General features: G+C 41.2%; 1 protein-coding gene across 2 annotated transcripts in view; it reads left to right on the top strand.

Moving 5' to 3' along the window:
• Nucleotides 1-837: 837 nt before the first annotated feature.
• pcdh11 (protocadherin 11) overlaps nucleotides 838-17,032 on the top strand; it is a 113,400-nt gene continuing 97,205 nt past the window's right edge. For both annotated transcript variants that reach the window (XM_047023844.1, XM_047023852.1), the window contains exons 1-3: nucleotides 838-1,598; nucleotides 7,830-8,409; nucleotides 14,024-16,510. In XM_047023844.1, the coding sequence (XP_046879800.1) occupies nucleotides 7,870-8,409; nucleotides 14,024-16,510 (3,027 nt within the window). In that variant the 5' untranslated portion in view covers nucleotides 838-1,598; nucleotides 7,830-7,869. The remainder of the gene's footprint in view (nucleotides 1,599-7,829; nucleotides 8,410-14,023; nucleotides 16,511-17,032) is intronic.

Raw genomic sequence — 17,032 nt, 5'->3', positions numbered from 1 at the left:
TTGAATGTCTGAACAGTGGACAACACTAGGGATAATCAATGGCAGGCTGAACTCCAATGGCATACTCAAGAAAACCACTTAACATACAAGCTCAAAGACGGGCAATGCCCCCCCCAAAAGGAATGCCCCCCCATTATTTTAGCATACGTTTCCATAAGAGCTACAAAATGCCCCCTTGTGGAAACCAAATGCCCCCCCATCTGATTCATTTTGGATCCGAGCCTGCATACAAAGAATACTGTACATAGATGTTTTGTACTGCAATTGTGCCGATTACGTTTCACATAGCTGTAGGGATGTGATAATGCTTCAACTGCAATGTTGTAATTGCAATTACATTACATCACATGTCTGACCAGTTATCTTTATCTTTACATTCATCCCTCCAAGAATTTCAGTTGATGTTCACATTCAGGTTAATAATTTCGATTTGGCTTACACATTATAAGAGTATGTTGCATGGTAAAATGACTTGACACTAACCAAACACATGTGGGACATATCCCCATTCACTCTATGGATGTTATAGACTCAAATTAATCGCAGCTGATTGTCCAAAATAATATTAACCAGTTACAACTTAAAAGTACCATGAACATGATGATTATGATGGACCAACAGAACATGAACGTTTATTAGAAAAGTGAACAGTGCCCCCTCTTTTTCTCAGGCGGTTGTTGGACCTGGATTGGAGCAAACAGCAGTCTGTATTGCTCATCCGGCTAAATCTCATTGCAGGGATCTCCTCAAAGCAGTGCAGCTTTAAGAGGATAGGGGCTCTGAAATGTATTGCTGGCTCCTCCTCCCGAGATGATGTCAATCGGAGGCAGAGAGAGAGGGGTGAGCAGTACTAAGGGACTGAGTTCATACTATACTACTGAGACATCGACAGTTTAGCACACCGCTACAGCGAAACGCCAAACTGGGCTCCTGTTAGTGATGCGGCATTGAGGCACACTTTTAATTTAACTCCGTTGGGGGACGAAATAATAGTACTATCCCACGTTATGTATTTTGGGTTATACGTAGCCGAACCTGAAAACTCAACCAAACAAGTACTAAAATCATATAGGCTCAAGGGTTAAGTTTGTAGTCAACTTAAATTGTTATTTTGCGCCCTTGGAACGAAGTTTAGGCGCACGTATACAGCTTCAACTCACAGATGCAATGATGATGTTTTTTTCAGAGCACTATTCATTTTGAAGTATGAGGTAGGACGATCTTGAAAGCACGCGTAGGATAGGCTACTTCATGTAAATCAAGGGACTTCGACCAACTGCGTTTCTCCTTCAGTGGGATTCAACCAGAGTTAACCCAAGATATCTCCGAAGGAATAACCTCGTTTCTTTCTAACAAAGTTAATCGGTGTTAATATGTTTTTGTAATATACGAACGTGGATTAGCTATTTTTTAGAACATGGATAATTTTCTGTAGTGGATACCTTTTTTAATTTACATTTTACTTGCTTCCGAAGAGGATCTTTTCCGTCCCCTTTTACCCAGTTCAGTCTAACTCATGGCACTTCTTTTAAAGCAGTGATGTCGCTACGTGACGGGAATTGCTATTGATTTTCATATTTTGTTTCTAGGGAGAAAAGGTAAGCATTGTGTGTTTAAAAAAATCTAAACTTTAAATAGACATAGGTGACATTTATTTACTGCAGTTTAATATCAGTTGGTTATTCACCTCATGTTAACTAGCCTATATGGTTCATGAAGATTGGACTCCTTGGTATTGTGCGTTGGTTTAAACCTACAGATATACTGAATACTGAATATAATTAAATGATATAGCCTATAAGCTATAGCCTTCTGTTGGTGAACAATTACCGACTTTGGACCTGAACTGATTGATTCTCCGCACTTCTCCCACGTCTTTCAGGATGCTATCAAACCGAATCTAGAGAACTTATTGACGTTGGTTAAATCACATTAATCCATTCAACAAAGCAAGAACCACATTTTTGTTTCTTGAAGGCCAGCTGACCCTTGATCAGTCACAACGAAGCAGTGGTTTTTCAAACACAAACATTCACTGCTTTATAATAATAATTATATGAATAATAATCATTTCAAATAGGCGCAATAGTCTATTTTACAAGTCTGTGATGCTTGTGTTGCAGCCTTGATGTTGATGTTGCCGGACGGTGTATGCATTGCTTCTTTATTTAAAATACAGAGCTTATTTCACATTGGCATGCAGCTATACTTTTCGGCAGGTGGATTCCAACAGCATACTAGCCATTCATTTGCTTATCTCAGAGCGCACGGTGGTGCGCACTTCAGAGGACACGGCTCGATTGTGCCGCTAAACCATTTTGCCTTCATATAATTTGTAGTTGAGGCGCAATAACTAAGCACATTTACTCTTAGTATATTCATCCTTGCTATGCGCGTTCCCAGCCACGTTTTGAAATGAGTCCATCATGATAATTTTATGACTGTTTTGCCATTGCCACCCAAAAGGGAAACACATTCTCTCTTTACGCATCTCGTAGTTTTTATTGAAAACATAGCGGCACAATATAGGGGGAGATAGTTGCAATAAAAGTACTATGATGGAAGTCTAACCAGATGGTCGGTGCTGTAGGGTAGATTCGTGCGCATAAAGCCCACGATGCCCAGCAAAAGTCCATTCTTCATTGGAAATTTGACCTTATTTCAGTGCCCCATAGTGCATTGTTTTTTGTAATCAATGAGGTCAGGTTTTAAAGTCTAAAGTTTCTGAACATTACAATCTTAAAATGTTTTGATTATGGCCAACATCTTGGTGTGGTAGTGTGATACTATCACTTGATTTAATCCATTGCGCAAATGAAAAGGCTATTCAAATGGATGGTCAGTTTAATTGGTTAATGACACACTGAAAATGTTGAGGTAAAGAAGAAGAATGTTACCAAGCAATGCAAGATCTTTGCCATAGTAGCCTAAATGTATAACTGTAAAACTAACAACTAACTAGTCAACTGCAGGACATTACCCAAACTTTTGGTTTTGTGAATTCTGTGTATGAACACTACCCATGACTGAAGAGGCTACACCTTCAAGTAGAAACATTTCTTGGAACAAACTTATTTATTAGATGTATCCATTAACCATAATTATGACCAGTCATATATAATCATGCAGACCAAATCCACCTGCCTGTGTTCCTTGTTTATTTTGTATGACATGGGGCATTTCTTTGTGACTATGGGTTTCTATGTAGTCCATACAGAAAAGTAGCAACAGTTTGACAAAAACATCTGACACAGCACTTTTAGTGTTAAACAATGCATGAGGACTTGATTTTTGGGGGGTTGATTGACTATATTATATTTAACATGTTTTATACCAGTACATCATTTCGTCAGAACAGCTTATTATTTGAATTGTTGTTTTGCAAAATGGGATATTATTCTCATTTTCTTTTGTAAAATAACACTATGTAGTCGTTATTTGGTTTGGTTATTCATTTGAAAACTACATAATTTTGCATTCGGTGTCAGGCTACTTGGTTAAAATATACATGTTTACTGTTAACAATATTTCAGATCTAGTTTTTATGTTTGAGAGTCCCTTTAAATACACTCTACCTCTTATAAATACTGTTCCTTTCAGAACTCCCAGCTATCCCAATAATATTCACATGGGTATCGTAAAGAAGAATAGAATACTATTTATTTATTTATTTATGTATTTATAATAACCTATGCTCAGGATAGAATGAATGGCATGAAATTCAAACTCCCCCAAAAATGTCATGTCCAAAATTTGAGGTTCGCGGCCCTTATTAAGCTCTGTCAGAGGCAGCTTTCTCGCTAGATGCAAAATTTGTGTTTCGAACTTGCGTTTGCACACCTTGACTGCCCCCTATAGGTCCCATGGTCTCCCAATTTGTACATTGGAGCTCAGTGCTACACAGTAAATTACTTCACACCTATTTGCATGTCTTTCCTGTGCAGCATAACTCAATATCAGTCAGATCCCATCTCTATTTTAGGACAAAAACTAAGCACATTTGATGACATGGTGATACATCAGTTCTGATTGATATTAGCCCTTAGTGAGTTAGTTGATAAAAGTAATACGTGAAATGACGAATCTTTCCTATGAGAAGATAATGACTTATGCCTGTATCCTGGGCTGTATCAGCTCAGTTAACCGCTGAATCCATCATCTTTGTTGACCACAATCATTCTTAAAGTCCGACTAAGGCAATGATTTATCTCCTTTGCCAAGTCCGAAATATACTGGATAACAATTGGCAGAATCACAATTTCTCTGGTGGTTAGAGATCTATAGAAAGGAAAGAGGCAGAGGCACTGAGTTTATCAAGGTGCTGTTGTTGGGTTATCAAGAGCTTGATGTTGTGAAAATATACATTATATCTACAAACACCCAAATCATGTTTTTTTTTATAAATTTGGTACCATTTCATCTGTTCTCCTTCATACTACTGTTGAAGCTTTAGCGATCAGACAGTCTTTAGGGAGGTAAAGGTCCCCCCCCCCCCACACACACACACAAACATACACTCAGAGGCTGGCTGGTAATAAGACCAGGGTGGCCTGTCCATCATATTGTCATGTAAAGAGATCCAGGATCTGTCTGCTCCTTCACTCTTGTCTTCTGAGAGAGAAGGTAGAGTTGCCTACCGAATGAATCTTGCTGTCTGGGGCTCAAAATAGCATTTCCAGAGCCTAGTGAAATGTAAGCAAGGGAGACTCTCTGACAGACACTTTACCTTTTGCTCTACTCCGCACTTGTTTTCCTTTTCCAACGTTCATTGGAAAAAGTTGTGAGCTTTCTTGAACTGTTCAAGTTTAAAAGCACAAAGGCATGCAGATTCCTACAAAATATAATTCAAAAGGGGGTGGTCCCTAGGGTATACACTGCTCAAGCATAGAACAGCTAAGGAAGCACTGTAACAAGGGATCTGCCCTGAATATTTTGAGGGATGACATGTGGACTTCCCTATGGAATTTGTACCCCAACAGTCACTGCCTGCAAATTACATGACATTTATGTTTGTCCATTTGGTCAGTTTGATCACTAGACCATATGACTTTGTTTGTGATGGCTGGCAATGGCAGATGACATTACTTATTGTGTCGAGAAGGATTATAAAATCTCTCCTTAAAAATGCTTGAAAGATTGAACTCTCACCACTTCTCATATGTAGGAGCCCTGGACTCATCGCATCATCTACCGTAACATATTGTTACATGCAAAATAAATCAAGATCATTCTTTGATCTTTTATTCAACACTGTAGCACACCCTTAGAAAATATATTCTCTTCATCATGCATGGTTGGCCTCAGCATTGGACTACCTACACTTGTCAGAGTGAATAGTAATTGCTCAAACTCTCTCTACAAATGAAACAAATGTCAAAGTAAAACTGTCATAGTTACTTGTGTCTATGTATTACCTGTATTCTTGAAGCGACAACACGCCACTGTTTGCCTGACTGCAGAGTATGCTAACGCATTGATCTACGTCAGGAAAACACTGTCAGCCATGTTTGATGCACAGCAGACTTTAATGAGGAGTCTGTGATGTCATGAGAATGAGCGAATGAGAGAAGACATGTCCGTTTATAGAGGGGGTGGATGCTGGGTCCAAAACAAATTAAATGAAATCTCCCTATTTAATCATCACACTCCCTCCAGAGATCCTAATATAGAGACAACCGTCATAGCCATGTCAGTGTAAAGGTGCCCTGCAGTTTTGATTGTGATGATTTGGTATATTGTTTTCTTTCCCAGTGAGAGCAAACATTTCATAAAGTGAGGAACACGCACAGAGCGTACTGAACAATTTGCTTTTATCAGCAACTAAATGCAAGCTATGTACAGAATTGATAATTAGCATGGTGGACTATTCGTGTAATGGGTGTCACACTGCTCTGTCACAGTTAAGAGGAAATTGAAGTTTGATGTCATGATGTGGAATTCTCTATTATTACAAACAAAGGTGTATGGAAGAAACTTAAATGACTCAGAGTGGCTCGACACCATAATGACAGGCATATGGGGTTTAAATAAAGTGGCCCGGAAACATGGTGGGCAATGTGCAAGAAAACATGGTGGGCTATGAGCAAGAAAATTATCCGGTTATCGACCGGATGTAAGAAGCTCAAATCAAATGCCCCTCGACATGCCAACAGTTAGCAGTAATACTTTACATCATTACATAGCAGGGGCAGTATTATTAAGAGCACACTGTAAAACCGCTATACTGAACAGCTATATTCCTAACCCTGACCCTGTAACCAGACTCATAACCATTTATACAAAATGACTTTGGGGGTAGCCTAACGTTTATACTTTATTTGACTTAATTACATTTAGTTTGACAGGCACAGTACACATTTGTGAACATTATTTTGAGAGTGCCAGTATTATCTCAGTGGCCACTATCCAACTGTAGTCAATTTTTTGTGGTTTTGTGGTCTTAAAGATTTAAGTGCTCACAATTATATGATTCTCTTACTCTTCTTTGATCTTCCAGAACAATTGTACACATGTATCCTATAGGACCTTTCAATGGTAAAACATGGAACAACAAATGGTAACTCCATTGTTTGATTTGCTTGGCATAGTTGCATAGAATGTCCTCAGTGTCTCCACCAACCATCTTGCAGTGACCTACTTGAGATTTTGGCAATCAAGAACCTTGCCCTTCAGCAAGGTTTTAGCATTTGAAGCATTAGTTGGTGAAACCATCAAGGAAGTTGGCATCTGTTTAACAAACCACTGATTTATGGATAACATCATATGGCACTGAATCCCATTGGCTTCTTATTTACTATGCCAGACTCAGACATTACGTCCTATCGAGTTTTGTTTCTTTATGTCATTTAAATTGAAAATGAAGAAAACACATTATACGGTTTATAATGAAGTTATGATTGTATTCTAGATATTAAGATAGATGGCGGCTCTCACAATTGATCAATTAATTTAGTTTCCCATGCAGAGTAATGATGAACACTGCACTTATCTCATTATCTGTTTGTTTACAGTGATGGCTTTCATGAAACTTTTCACGTATGAGTTATTTATTTATTTACACTTGTATAAATTAGGCTCTGCATTAAAGGTACACACCCCCATTTGTGGCTACTGGCTGTCTATAGAAGTTGCTATTAACATGTAGTCAATACTGAAGTGTAAATGTGATTGGTGTCACACTAGAGGCCTGGACATTTGTTGTAGTTTCTGAAGACTGAACACTCCACTAACAGAGTGTTTTTTCTAGAGATAGAAAAAGTGTTCCACTGTATTTTTGCTCATTGAACGCAACGGTATGTCACATGAAAGATCAGACAGCTTAACAATAAGACAGTACTTGAGTGTTTTAAAAGATGAGGGAAAAATACTAAATGTGTATGACTTTTTCAACAGTACAATACAGCATACCATGTTTTTCAAATATTCATTAAATGTTGTAGTGTCGTCGTCCCCTGACAACTGCAGATGTGAACCCCTCTGTCCCTCTAGTAGGCAATGAAAATATGAAATGGTTGATTACTGCAGCAGAACGATTGATGGAATACGTGAACTATTAACCTTTTCACATCTGCATGTTCGATGGGATGTCATCAAAGGTTAATTGTGTAAAACTGCTGTTAATTTGCTCTCAAAGACATTGGAAGGATGCAAGCTTAGAGCTAGTTAGGATGAAAAGGTCAAGTTCAAAACACTCCATTAGGGAAAATAATACTAATTACAGAAGAACCTAGGAATGTCATGTATTTTCTGAGGTGACATGTCTCTCTCTGGCTCCTTCTTACTCTCTCTAAAAATGTCCTCCCTTTTCTTCCAATGTGGTCTTATGACAGAATTGCAGTTTAGAAGATAAGCTTCCCACCCACTTTGATTATGGACTTGGCAAGTTGGGCACATGTGTTGGTGGTCTTGCTCACCTGCCTGGTCTTGCCGTCCTGGGCCCAGGAGAAGGACTACACAGTGAGAGAAGAGCAACCAGAGAATGTCCGCATTGGTAACCTCCGCCGGGACCTGGACCTGGCCCTCGACCCAGACATCAAGCTATCCTCACCACTGCAGTTCAAGCCAGTCTACAAGACGGGTGATGTGCCTTTGGTGAGGGTGGAGGCCAACACCGGCGAGATCTTCACCACCTCCCATCGCATCGACCGTGAAAAGCTCTGCTCTGGAGTATTCAACGAAAAACGCTGCTACTATGAGATTGAGGTGGCCATCCTGCCTGATGAGATCTTCCAACTGGTCAAAATCCGGTTCCTCATTGAGGACATCAATGACAACGCACCGCTATTCCAATCCACGGTCATAAATATATCCATCCCAGAGAACACAGCCATAAACACCCGCTACCCAGTGCCATCAGCCTTTGATCCCGATGTGGGCATTAATGGGATTCAGCACTACGAACTGGTCAAGGTGAGGTTCCATTTTTATTAACCCCACAGAACTAACTGCTCATGGCCTGTTGGAGGGGTTATGCTTAAGTTCAGACATTCATTTTAAAGAGCAACAAGCGTTGTATCCAATTAGAAAATATATTGTTTATCCTACTGCAAGTGGTGATCAACTAATTATAACCTTGCCACCATCACAACAGAAAACAGCACATCAGTTGACCAGATAATTTCAGTAAAGATTAATCTTTTTGCCTCCGTTTGCTTGCTGCTAAACACTTGAAGATGAGGATAATGTTTAAACATGGATTATTTTATGACCCATGAAAGCAATAACCTTTCTCATGTGGAGCTGATTTTGATCATGGATACTTCACTTGACCTACAGTGTGAGCTATGAACCATGGCAGCTACTTTGTAGTTGGACACAGCAACATTGACTATTTTACAGGCAATAGATAGTTGTAATTTAGATTATGAAATAAATTGCCTTCACAGTACATATTTATGTCCAATTTCCAGAAACAGATTGAATGTTGTGCACAATGTTGATTAGAGGCAATGGAAAGGAATGCACTTTACTTCCTCATCTAATTGATGCTCTATTAAAGCACAGTGCAATATTCTCAGTTGTCTAATGAAGTTAGAGTAAACCCCAGAACGTAGGATGATGTCATGCATTCTCTATTTATAGTCTAGATAACACTTTAACGGTAGATAAACAATTGCAGATGAATTGTAATTTTACTGAGGTGCGGTTAAACAAGACGCACGAGAGGTACTTTTTAAAACACAAAGTAGGGTGAGGGGGCCACAGTAGAGTAACTGTAAGTATACATTTATTTTGCAAGTTTCTCAAAAGATTGCATCTCTGGCTTGATTGTTTTTTTGTTCCCAGTGTGAGATGAGAATGACAAGTCTATCACAGTCTATCAGATTACGATTGCACGGCATGCAAATTACCAGAGTCCTTGCTGCCCATGTCTGCCTTGATTATCATTTTGAATTTTTAAAGAGCCTTTCTCTCTGCCAAGACCTCCCCAATGTAACACTATGAATTGTTCATGCCTGGAAAATGACCAACCAAATGTTCTGCACATTACGGTGATGGTCTGCACTCATTGTCATTGCCCTTTTCACAGTGCAATATTGTCTCATGCTAGTTTTCTCTCTCATCTTTGCTTTATTTAAACCTCATACAGACCTGTACAGGGTCTTCACAACCATTGAAAGGCATCGCAGGAGTATATTTTTGAAGATTAGAATATTCAATATCTCTAGTCTTCCCTATTTATGGAGGTTCCAAAATGAATAGTGCTTGGGGTGGTAGAGTACACATGGATGGATATGTTGAACCTCTGGTTCCTACTGTTTTCAGAAGTGAAGAATAAAGGCAACCAGTTTAGTGAAAAGCTTGTGCAAGCATTCCTAGAATAGCTACTGGCCGTTAATCCACCCCTTGGACTATGTTTGTATGGTCCTCTGAGATTTGTCTGACGCTTCAACAGAATAATACCTTGCCTAGTGTTCCTGTTTTTTGCCGGACATGATGCTGACATTTCTACCATTGTGTGTCACAGTGGGTCAGCTCCCTGCAACCGAAGCCGACTCGGCATTTGGCTAGCTGTCATCATGGAGAGCAGATGACAGTCCTACCTTTTTATAATCTTTACTTTTATTTTTTTATTTTCATCAGGAGGGAACATACATAATACCTCCAACAGACATTATGTGTCTGTAGGACACATAATGGTTTCTAATTGCAGATCGAGGGAGTTTTTTCCATTAGCATGAACACTGTTACGTCATCTGAACTGCAGCAGGGGCATTCTAAGAAATGGTCAAGGTCGAGGAAAGTAATACCATGCATGGCTGAAGATGGGCCCTCCATTAGGAGATATTTTGTCACTTAAAGAGAACCCCTTTACAGGTTCACTCGTATACACTACATGAAGATCTGGCCACACTTTAGGGATGGGGCTATTGACATTTTGTTGTTTGGAGGTTCTAGCTGCCTTCCCAATTGTTTTATTTCCTCTGCTTCAACCTTTTATGAGTTTTCGTTACACGGCATGATGAAACTAAATCCCTTCCCATTTTAAGCTATTTTAGTATCTAGAAAAGGGGTCTGGGTGGGTGTTTTTCAGAATCACCTTGTGTAGATCGATACCCGGCTGTTGGGTGCAGCTTATGACTCTCAGATAAAGCAGGACATTTTTATTTTCTCTGGGGCGAATTTAAACGACAACTCCATTTAGGAAGAGTTTATTCTGTTCTATACCTCTGTTGTTTATCTGAGGGCCAGGTTATTTAAAGCTAGTTGTCAGTTGCAAACGTGTACAAAGGACTTCAGAATGGATGTATTATGATGGTCCTTGTTAATAGTTTTGAAGCCAGAGTTGCAGTATCTTGTTCATATTTAACTGCCCACAATGATTGAATGCACTCACCCTTCAACTGACTGAAACTGGTATGTTGATTTGATTCATGTTCTGGATTGTGGGCTGCTTGTGCAGAGACAAAGGGACTTTTAGACACCAAGCTTCCCTGTCAACCATTTCAAGTTTTCATTTGTGTGTCTGATTCTGACACATTATCTTGCTCCAAGGTTTATCAAGCGGAGACAAACAATCCTGTGCTCCTTTTGTTTCAACGATGCATCCGATCATGTCCAGTAGTAAGAGAGAGGGAGAGAGGGAGAGAGAACGATATGCATCCGATCATGTCCAGTAGTGAGAGAGAGGGAGAGAGGGAGAGAGAATGAGCAGAGTTCCATCTATGTTGCAAAATGATGTAATAGCCAATGATAAATAGCCACACCAGTTTGAAGGGGACATCCACCATCATCAGCATGACTATGACCAGTCATATTCACCGCTGAATCACAATCTCCTCTGAGTTTTAAATAAGGTCATCAACTTCATTCTAAGATGCATCCGCTGATAATTTAGCATTGAAAGTGTCTGCTGAAAGGTTTTTGAGTCATCCTCCTTGCTGTCTCTCAACTCTGGCCTTTAACAATTCCTCCTCCTGAGATTTTCCAGAGATTTCACTTCTTTGATGAGATATTTCTTATACACAGACGTCTCATCCATACTGATAGGTATTAGCACACAACTCCTTGAATGTTAAATTATGAAGTTTATATTTAGGGTTCAGAAAGGCTGCTAAAACAGAGGTCAAAGATTCAGCTCTGTTTTAATCTGCTCTCGTTATCCATTTAGAGTGAATCATCATCACCTGACCTCAGGGCTAGTGATTCATATTCTTATTTCGCCATTTCTTAGACTGGACTTAACACCACAACATAAATGCCTACAATATATGAGTAGGTATTTATTTGCTTTCGTTCAAATGTAGAAGCCCGAGATACACCTCTCTGGTAATGAAATGTGTTATTGACAAAGTCATAATGCTTAGTGCTGCAAGTGTTGCTCGGTTAAAAACCTTGAGCGATGGAATGACTGTTAATACAGAATTCAGGTTGAACGTGATTCAGGTTGTGTGCAGTCAGACTATCAAGAAATTACAACATACACCATCTCACACACTATAATGAAGCAAGATACATTTTTTGAGTTTCCTCTTTTTTGCTTCCTGTGGTTTTTATTTTAAACTGCTCTGGTTTGTTTCACACAATCACATTTTGAAACTATACTATAGCAATTATGATTGAGTCAATTTGAGTGATATAATACCACCAACTCGTATAAGTCAGCACTTCAGATATGGTATGTCCATTCACCAGTAATGTAGACTACTTCCTCCAAACACTCACCGTATCATCTTATTTTTTGCAAGACTGATCATAAACTAACCATCACATGATCACTCAGGCAGTGCCAGTTCTATAAAGTAGTCCTGTCACTCACTGTAATGCATCAGTCTGGTGACAACATACATAGCAAGCAATTTCCGACAGTGCAAAATAATTTACATGCTGTTCATATACATGCTTCCATCTGCCATATTGGTTTCCATATGCATACAAGAGTGATACTGATTTGAAAACATACTGGGTAGTCGAGGGTACACATTTCGTCCAAATATTCCTTTCACAGTGAAAATGTATGTATCGTAATCTCATTTGATAGCTGTGCCTAGACAGAATAATATCTTACAACATTATGTGCAGCATGAAGCTTATCTCTTTAAGGAGGATGCATTTTCTTGTTTCGGCATGAAACTGCTTCTGACTCAAAGAGCTTCAAAGAGCTTCTTTGTTTTGTAATGTGCATGTGTCTCATTCATGGGTCTGATCTCTTTTCGTAGTCCCCTCTCTCTCTCTCTCTCTCTCTCTCTCTCTCTCTCTCTCTCTCTCTCTCTCTCTCTCTCTCTCTCTCTCTGTCTCTCTCTCTCTCTCCCTCTCTTTTTTTCTCTGTGTCTTGCTCTGTCTCTTTCTCTCTGTCTCTCGCTTTCTCTCATTTCCACTTCTCACCTCTCTATATATCTCCTTCACTCTCATTTTTTCCCTCTTGTTATCTTCCTTCTAAATCAAAGAATGCTGAAAAATATGTAAAGTCCCATCTATACCCCATAGTCAATTTGAAATTATAAATATGAAGCAATATTTTATTTGCAATATTAAAATTTGGTGTGTGTTTGAGGGGGGCAATTACTTTGAACAGTCAGTGCCAGTTTCTCATGGGGATTACATGTGCATTTGTTTTCATTTTCCTCAGGCTTTACACTTCCCTAGATTTAGCCCTCCTTGGGTGAAAGGCTTTTTAAATGTGCAGTCTCGCTCTCTCTTTAATCTATGGTGGTCTCACAGTGCATTTAAAATTGGAGCTTATCTTTACGGCTCTCTTTTCAACTGTCTCTTTCACATATGAACTTGAAATCGTGTAAGCAGTCCCCTCTATTCCAAAGTCGACACAAGATAGGAAGGTAGAATAGAATCTCATTTGACTTAAGTCAGGAAAAGGAACTGAGGAGGCTAGCAGGCTAAAACACTCTTTCATTCCAGCTCTGGAAAAGAACAGCTGGGTGGCAGGGCTAGGTATGCATGCCTCCCAACAAGATGTCAAGCAATATTAGTAAGCAAAGTACACTGTTTTTATGAATATGTTTCCTTGTTTAAAAGAAATTTGTTTAGGATACGATTATGTACTTAAGTGGTCCGGATTACTGGAAATGACAGGAAATGATTTGTGAATATGCAACAAGCAAGTGCCGGGTTGTATGTAAGCTCCAATCAGCTCTATGGCGAGGCCTAAATTTGTTTACTTTGCTCTCAGCATCTAAAGTTTGCTCAAGTATTTTCTAATAAGTGGATGATCCCCTCAGTTTTTGTCTCAAAGTAAATATATTAGGGACCTTTTTGGCGTTCTAATGAGATTTTAAAGAACTTTCACCCCAAGCTTTTTTCTGCACATTGAGCAAACATCTGTTTAAGCTAAAACAAACCAGAGTGTATTTTTTCACTCAAAACATTCAAAAACGCTGTGTTAGCATGGTTGCAGTGTACTAGTTATGTAGCCGGTGAAGCATATGATTCAGGTCCTTTGAATGTGGTCCCATGCAGATAAATAGCCAATTATAGCATTAACATGTTGGAGGTTGTAATGAGCATGTAGTTCTCTAACATGGAATGAAACCCACTAATTATTTCCCCTCATTATCTGTTGTTACAGAGTGTCAGTGAGTTTGGCCTTGACATCATTGAGACCCCGGAGGGCGACAAGTGGCCCCAGCTCATTGTCCAGCAAAGCCTGGACCGGGAGCAGAAGGACACCTTTGTCATGAAGATCAAGGTGGAGGACGGAGGCACTCCACCCAAATCCAGCACTGCAATCCTCCAGGTGACCATCTCCGATGTTAACGATAATCGCCCGGTCTTCAAGGACAGCGAGGTGGAGGTGACCGTCCCGGAGAATGCACCAATGGGGACGTCGGTGACCCAACTCCATGCCACAGATGCCGACCTGGGCTCCAATGCACAGATCCACTTCGCCTTTAGCAACCAGATCGCCGCCTCCACCAAACGTCACTTTGCCATCGACAGCTCCACGGGACTCATCACCGTCAAACAGCCGTTGGACCGAGAGATGACCCCAGTCCACAAGCTGATTGTGCTGGCCAGTGACGGGAGCTCCACCCCCTCCAGAGCCACAGTGATCGTTAACGTGACGGACGTTAACGACAATGTTCCCTCCATAGACACCCGCTACATAATGAACCTAGTTAATGGGACTGTTCTGCTGTCCGAGAATGCTCCTCTTAACACAAAAATAGCCCTAATTAGAGTCACAGACAAAGACGCTGATCTGAATGGTAAAGTGACTTGTTACACTGACCATGACGTTCCCTTTCGGTTGAGGCCCGTCTTTAATGACCAATTCTTACTGGAAACTGCTGCCACACTTGACTATGAAACAACCAGGGAATATGCAATTAAGATAGTGGCCTCCGATTCAGGGAAGCCTCCCTTGAACACATCAGCGATGGTTTTAATTAAAATCAAGGATGAAAATGACAACGCACCCATCTTCCCCCAACCTGAGATACAGCTCTCCATACCAGAGAACAACGACCCCTCCACGCAGTTGATCAAAATCAGCGCTACGGACGCCGACAGCGGACATAATGCCGAGATTATTTATACTCTCGGCCCTGACTCGCCTGACGGGTTTAACGTGGACAGACGATCGGGAGTCCTCTCTGTTGGAAAGCGTCTGGACAGGGAGAAGCAGGAGAAGTATTCATTCACTGTCATTGCCAGGGACAACGGCTCCACGTCGCTGCAGAACAATGTCACAGTAAGGTTAATCGTCCAGGACCTTAACGACAACAGCCCTGCGTTCACGCACCCCGAGTACAACTTCTACGTGCCTGAGAACCTGCCTCTCTATGGGACCGTGGGCCTGATCACGGTGACAGACTCGGACGCCGGTGACAACGCGGTCATCACCCTCTCGATTTTGAATGGCAAAGATCATTTCATTATCGACCCCCAGACTGGCGTGATCAAACCCAACATCACGTTCGATAGGGAGCAGCAGAGCTCGTACACGTTCACGGTGAAGGCAGTAGATGGGGGTCAGCCACCTAGCACCTCATATGCAAAGGTCACCATTAACGTCGTCGATGTCAACGACAATCGGCCTGTGTTTGTCATACCCTCCTCCAACTATTCCTATGATTTGGTTCAGTCTACCACCAGTCCTGGGTCTGTGGTCACAAGGGTTTTTGCCATTGATAATGATACAGGGATGAATGCTGAGCTGCAATACAGCATCATCGGGGGCTCCCCGAGAGGGCTTTTTGCCGTAGACAAAACCTCTGGTAACATAACACTGCAGGAGAAGATAATTGCAGCAGATCAAGGTCTGCACAGGCTGGTAGTCAAGGTCAAAGATCTAGGCCAGCCAGAGTCATTACACGCCATTGCACTCATTCACCTGTTTGTAAATGAGACTGTGTCTAACGCTACATTCATCCAGGAACAACTACGGAAGAGCATGGAGACGCCCTTGGACCGCAATGTGGGCGACAATGAGGTGACACCCCAAACCAACGGATATGTCATTGTTGTTATAGCTATCATAGCAGGGACAATGACTGTGGTGCTGGTCATTTTTGTGACGGCCTTGGTGCGCTGTCGCCAGACACCCCGCCACAAGGTGGTCCAGAAGGGCAAGCAGAGCGGTGAATGGGTGTCGCCCAACCAGGAGAACCGGCAGATCAAGAAGAAGAAGAAGAAAAAGAAGAGGTCCCCCAAGAGCCTCCTGTTGAACTTTGTAACCATCGAAGAATCCAAGCCTGACGACCCAACCCACGAGCACATTAACGGTACCTTAGACCTCCCGGTGGAACTGGAGGAGCAGACGATGGGAAAGTACAACTGGGCCACCACGCCGACCACCTTCAAACCTGACAGTCCGGACTTGGCCAAGCATTACAAGTCTGCCTCTCCCCAACCCACCTTTCAAATCAAACCAGAAACCCCTGTAGCTCCCAAGAAGCACCATGTCATCCAGGAGCTCCCCCTGGACAATACGTTTGTGGTGGGCTGCGACTCACTGTCCAAGTGTTCTTCAACCAGCTCCGACCCTTACAGTGTTTCAGAGTGCAGCTGTCAAGGGGGATTCAAGACCGTGGGCCAAATCAGCACCCGACAGGTAATTCACGACTTCCTTTTTAAACCCACCACCCACCACAATCCCCCCCACTCACACCCCACTTACTGTCCCATGGCTGGTGATATCGAGGGGGGAGGATGGCAGCATGGAGCCAGGGAATTCACCCACACAGACAATCACGTCTACATGAACGTCTTCAGCATTGAATACTGAAAATATGGCCATCAGTACTGTGCATCAGAGAATGCTGAAAATGAGTCCTAATTGGTCATGATTTTCATTTCATTTCAAGTGGTTTATGCAAAATTCAAATCTTTAAAATCAACTTAACTCCTCAGAATGTGAAAGAATGTAGGCAAAGATTCTACCTCCTCCTGCAACAACAACAAAAAATACATACTTTAGCTTTCTAGTAAATGTTCTACTTGGAAATTCAGGCCACTGGCTGTAGAAAAATGGTGGTAACTATTTTGTTTTTGGTGTGTCTGGCAGTAGACTAACAACATGCCAGAGAGGCAGACGGGTGGTGGCAGTTGTGATGCTAATTGAACTCTGCTTAGC

Source organism: Hypomesus transpacificus, chromosome 1 (genome assembly GCF_021917145.1).
Source record: "Hypomesus transpacificus isolate Combined female chromosome 1, fHypTra1, whole genome shotgun sequence".
Classification (NCBI taxonomy): domain Eukaryota; kingdom Metazoa; phylum Chordata; class Actinopteri; order Osmeriformes; family Osmeridae; genus Hypomesus; species Hypomesus transpacificus.
Note: the sequence above shows the minus strand (reverse complement) of the source record. Positions and strands in the feature narration are given on the sequence as shown.